The sequence below is a fragment of the Arachis hypogaea genome, chromosome 1 (assembly GCF_003086295.3).
Source record: "Arachis hypogaea cultivar Tifrunner chromosome 1, arahy.Tifrunner.gnm2.J5K5, whole genome shotgun sequence".
NCBI classification, from domain to species: domain Eukaryota; kingdom Viridiplantae; phylum Streptophyta; class Magnoliopsida; order Fabales; family Fabaceae; genus Arachis; species Arachis hypogaea.
The window spans coordinates 7901651-7907338 of record NC_092036.1 but is presented as its reverse complement, the minus strand read 5'-3'; the positions used below and the strand labels follow the sequence as shown (position 1 = coordinate 7907338).

General features: G+C 28.7%; 1 protein-coding gene across 1 annotated transcript; it reads right to left on the bottom strand.

Annotated features, from left to right (window-relative positions):
• Nucleotides 1–2332: 2332 nt before the first annotated feature.
• LOC112794111 (isoleucine N-monooxygenase 1) lies at nucleotides 2333–4917 on the bottom strand. Its single transcript, XM_025836266.2, has 2 exons — nucleotides 3820–4917; nucleotides 2333–3042 (listed from the first exon to the last, which is right to left on the bottom strand). The coding sequence occupies exons 1-2, from the start codon at nucleotides 4837–4839 to the stop codon at nucleotides 2410–2412; spliced, it is 1653 nt and encodes a 550-aa protein (XP_025692051.1). The 5' UTR covers nucleotides 4840–4917; the 3' UTR covers nucleotides 2333–2409.
• Between the last annotated feature and the right edge of the window lie 771 nt (nucleotides 4918–5688).

The following is a 5688-nucleotide window of genomic DNA, read 5'->3' as shown; positions in this document are numbered from 1 at the left end:
AACATTAAAGACAAAAATATACTTTACTCAAAAAAATAATTATCTTTTGCATTACTTACATAAATAATCATCCAAAAACAATAAATATAATTACAGAAGTGTATAAAATATTTAATAAAATGTGTCGGTACGTTAAAATAAACTCTATCTTAAATTCAATTGTTTTAAGAAAATAGTTTATAACTTCATGCTTGACTTTAAGAGCCTAGCTTGCTCTCTTCCTTCTCCTTCTTCTATAAATTGCAATAAGCACAAAACACAAAAGCACAAATTTTTGAAAAGCCAATAAAACAAAGTGATCATTGATCAAATGGCTACTCCTTCAACTGAGATTATCGGTGGCTGGAATGTAATCAAGGATCTTAGCAGCCCCACTGTGACGGAGGTTGCGATTTTCGCAATAGAGAAAGGATCTACCGATTTGAAGCTGGAGAGGGTCCTCCACGGCCAAAGCCAAGTCGTCTCCGGCTTCCAGTACCTCCTCGTGCTGTCGGCTACAACTGGCAACGAATCGAATAAGTACTTGGCCATCGTGCTTCAGCCGGCAAATAAGGAGAGTGAACTCATTTTCTTTGCACCTTATCTTATTTAATTTTATAAATAAATTTTGTATTAATTAAAAATATAAAAACATCTTTTATTTTAAAAAATACGAGATATTTAAATTTTTTTAGGAGCCTGACTTTTTTTTATATATTTTAGACAAAAAAATTTTAATATCTCGTATTTTAAAAAATTAAGAATATTTTTGTATTTTTAATTGGTCAAAAATTTATATGTATTTAAATTAAAAAATTAATGGCCTATCTATTTTTTTTAAATTAAAATAAAAAGGTGCATGCATGTTTGTGTATTGTTCGCGCCACAGTGTAATAATTTGTTAAGACTTGAGAGCTATGATATGATAAGTGATGATCAAACTGATATATATGCAGCTTCTGTATTGTTATTCTATTTCAATGAATTTGGCGCTTTTTGTTGTAATAATAATAGTTGCTTTTTTTAATTTTTATGATGAATTTTTGTGTCGAATTATATTTGAAGTTAGGGGTGTACGCGGATCGGATATGATTAAAAATTTGATTCGATTCACATAATTTTCCTTGGATCGGATCAGATATGATATCTGTGTTTTTTAGTGTTGGATCCGATCCGATCCGATCTGCAAATGTGCGGATCGAATCAAATCGAATATCGGATATATTCGCATAATTGAAACTTATCTTTTTAATTATATTTCTATGTGAGAAATTCAATAAAAATATTTTTTTCATACTTTTAAACTTATTTATTCTTAAAATATTTTTAATCAAACTTTTTTTAAATAACAAAAATAAAATAATACAATATATGAATAATAATTACTAACTAAAATATACAAATAAGTAAATATAATACTAAACATATATATATATATATATATTAATTATTATTGTATAGATCTATAGATTGGATATGCATATGTAGAATAGATATCCACGATCTAATTCATAAAGAGTGTCGATCCGATTAATATACAGACTGAATCATATCCGCAATTTTTATATCAAATATAGATATTTACCATAAATCTACAGATACGATTCAATCCACGAAGTTATGAACACCTCTACTTGAAGTCTTATATATATATCTATGTAATGATGAAGTTGTTGACACTTTATCATATTAATGTAAATTTTTAATATTGACTAACAAATTGAGCATGGTTTAATTTCTACAAGGATTTAGTTAATTTAATTAAAAACTCCTAATTTCATAGGAAATTGACAACGTAGCAAAATATGTTTTTTATCCAAATTTTAAAAAATTTAGTAATTTATTAAACCAGACGCATAAAATTGTTATAACTAACTTAGAAATGTTGGATAAAAACATAGAAAACTTTTTTTATAAATAATAGAATATAAAAAAAAAGAAAAAGAAACGCAGAAAGAAAAAAATAAAAAAATAAAAAATATTAAATTCGATAAAATTTTACTATTTTCGAACCACAATAAAATCATATGTATACTAAAAAAAATCTAGTCTAGATAAAGCATAAAACTAAAAGCATATGTTATTCTAATAAACAATAATAGTTTATTGTGAACAAAATCAAAGCGTATAATGTCAAATATAATAATAAATAATAAAAAAAGAGTTCATATAAAGAAAAATAATAAGAATTTCATAAATAAGATAATAACATGTCTGAAGGATAAAATTGGTTAAAAAAAATAGATGTTTAGTGTAAATGGTTAAAAGTCCGTTAGTAAAACGCAGAAGTTAAAAATTGTTGGCAAACTTGAGTTTGACATTAAAATCACTTCTGCGTTTGCCAAATCAAAAGTTAGCCAAACAAAAAATTAAAACTTTCAATAAATTTAAATGTGTTTTTTCTCTTCAAACGAGTTTGCTAAACACACCCTAAATCAATTGGTACAACTCAAGAGCTAATCTGGGTTTAGCCATTGCAACAAGTGGCTTAGCAAGAAGCAAATTATCATTACACTCAGCAAGGTTGATGCTTGACACATTGGGAGGTGCACTCCAATGGAAGCCATGAAGCAATCTTGCAAATAACATCACAGTCATGGTGGTTCCAAGCATCACTCCAGGGCAACCACGTCTTCCGGTACTAAACGACATGAACCTCAAATTTGGCTCAGCCAAAACGACATCATCACCATCACTCTTGATGTGTCGTTCAGGTTTGAACTTATGTGGTTCTTTCCAAACCTTAGGGTTTCTCCCAAGACCTTGTCTACTTAGTAGGATATGGCTACCCTTTGGGATTAGGTAATTGCCAATAATTGTGTTCTTTATTGAGACATGAGGAACATTGAAAGGTACAATTGGATGAAGGCGAAAAGCTTCTCTTGCACAAGCTTTTATATAGTTTAGTTTAGGGATATCTAATTCTTCTACCATTCTGTCTCTTCCAATAACTCTGTCCAATTCTTCAATTGCTTTTTGAAGCAATTCAGGTTGGTTTATCATTTCTGCAAGTGCCCATTCAACTGCATTTGATGGATTATCAATGGCTGCCATCATCAATTCCTACAACAGGTTTGATACATAAAAATAAATTAGCATAGAAAAAAATACAAAAATATAAAAATTGAATTTTATAAAATATATATCAGATTTCTTTTAATTTATGTATTTAATATATTAAAAATATAAAAAAATTCAATAATTTATTTAGTAAACTATTTTTTTATAGTGCTCTTAAAATATATATAGTGTTAGGACACATGTTAGTATTTTGAAATTACCTACAAGTTTAATATTGTTTATATCATGTTCTTTTATACAAGTATATATATATATCAAGTTTAATTAATTATAATATAAAGAAAATAGATTATAGTAAATAAAAATGATATAGACTATTATAGTTTATTAACTTCAACTTAAATCTCGTGTAGAAAATTGTACAAGTTTTAAACCGCCATAATTCTTTTAAAAAAAATTCATTTAAAAATCAATTTAAAACTGTTGCAATTTTAATTTTTAAACTACCACTAATCCATTTTGTGACGATTTTAAACCACTACTAAATCATACCGTCACAATCTTCCATTTTTCTTGTAGAGAATTGACGTTTCATCTTATTTTGACCGCAATTATTTTATAATAATAATAATAATAATAATAATAATAATAATAATAATTAATACTAACTGGGGTTTTGAAATAAATAATTTAATCATCATTTAAATTGGAAAAATATTTCGTTGTGTTTACTAAGAGAGAGAAGAGAAAAACTATTATTAGCACAAAGCTAAGGTAATAAAAGGAGAAGTTAGTAGAAGCATAAATTAAAGAATATACTATAATTTGTGACTTGATCTCCATGGGTGTCAACAATGGTGCATTATTGGAATCTTTCAAATTGATCAAAACATCAAGAAAGTCCTCTTGTTCATTCCGCAACCCATCATTCCATTGCTTGATTCTCTCTTCAATGATTGGATCATGAGACTTGTTCATAATCCTCATAGCCTCCTTAATCTCACTCTCATGCCCATCAAAATCATATAATCCCTTCAAGCATGGCATGTAATCGGTGACACAAAATGCATTAATGTACTTAAGCAATTTAAAAGTGCCACTAATAAGATGCTCCTCATCCTCAAAAGATGGCCCACCATCAATGCCACCCTCACCAAAGTGCCTTATGTTGAAGATTAGCCTCTTTGCGACATTGGAACAATAGTGTCTTGCAACACTTCTAACATTAACAAGACCAAAACAATTGTCCTTGTTAACATTATTGTTATTATTGTTATCGTTGTTGTTGTTTATGCACTTATTGTAAAGTTGAAAGACAAGGTTGTTGGATTCTTGGTCCCTTTTGTCTTGAAGCCATTGATGTTTTTGTGCGGACAACAAATCATTGGCCACTATTTTCTTCATTTTCCTCCATTGCTCTCCAAAGGGTGTAAGTGCTGTTGTCAAGTAACCATTTGTGGCGGTTTCAGTCGCCATGCTTAATGGCCTTGTAGCAAAATCAGCATCATATTTTCTTAGGAATTCACAAGCAAGTTTAGGACATGTTACAGGGATAACATGGACATTTCCTATGCGGAAACATGCAATTTCGGTGTTCATTTCTTCCATGACTTTGTGAATCCACCGGAAAACCGGTTTGTTTGTTAGCATTTCAGGAAGAAGACCTACTATAGGCCATGGTTTGGGACCTGGGGGTAATTTGGGTATTTTATGTGATTTTTTATTCTTAATAAAGAAAGGGCTTAGGAATTTGAGAATTGTAAAGCTAGAAATCATAATAATTAAGGATGCCAATGAGGCTAAGACATGGGATAAGGAGTGGGTAAGAGTGTAAGCCATAGCTTAATTATTATGGTTTGTTGGATAAGAAGAGAAGAGTTGTTGATTGCTTTTTCATGAGTAAGATTTGGGAACCTTGTAATCTATTTATAGACGCCAAAAAAATAATTGATGATAATTGGAAAAAGTGATATTTTATAATAAACTCAAAAAATATTGGCACATTGATTTAAAAAAAAAAACCCTCAAAAAAGGTAAAAAAAAAAATTATAGTTTTTGAGTGTTAACTTTTTTTATCATGAGTATAATCATTGTCATTATTATACATATAGTTTGGGACTTAAGGAAGATGTGTGTTTTTTTTTTTTTTTGCATTTTGGATTGTAAGTGAGAGATTAATAGGGTTTTTGAATACAACAATAATATAATTAATAAGGTAAGTGAAAAATTGTACGAAAAAAACACCAAAAAAGGCAAGAAACCTAGGGGACAATCCCATAAATCCTGTGTGATTGTGTGAAAGGGACATAGAACAGAGCTAAGGTGTATGTGTGTATTATTAACTTGATGAATATGTATATTTATTATTTATAGAAAAAAATGGCCAGGTTGGTCCCAAAGAGACAATATGTATTTTTTTGTTAAGGGAAAAAAAATAGTGAACACAAAAATGTAATGGATATAAAGTAACGCACGTAGAGTATGCTTTGATTTCTTTTTCTTTTTCTTTTTTTTTTCTTTTGTTATTATATATTAAATACTGTATTTGAAGTTCACCTTCAATCATTTAGCTTAAATTAGATTGGTTCGGTTTGATATATGTATAAAGCCTCAAATAACCTAAATCTTTATTTGAGAAGAAGAAACATACACTTGAATCAAATAATATATAATACTTTGTAACTGAAA

Coding starts and splice junctions, on each gene's coding strand:
- LOC112794111 (XM_025836266.2), bottom strand. CDS start 4,839: ATGGCTTACACTCTTACCCACTCCTTATCCCATGTCTTAGCCTCATTG. Junction 3,043..3,819: donor AGATCAAGTCACAAATTATA/GTATATTCTTTA, acceptor AACCTGTTGTAG/GAATTGATGATGGCAGCCAT.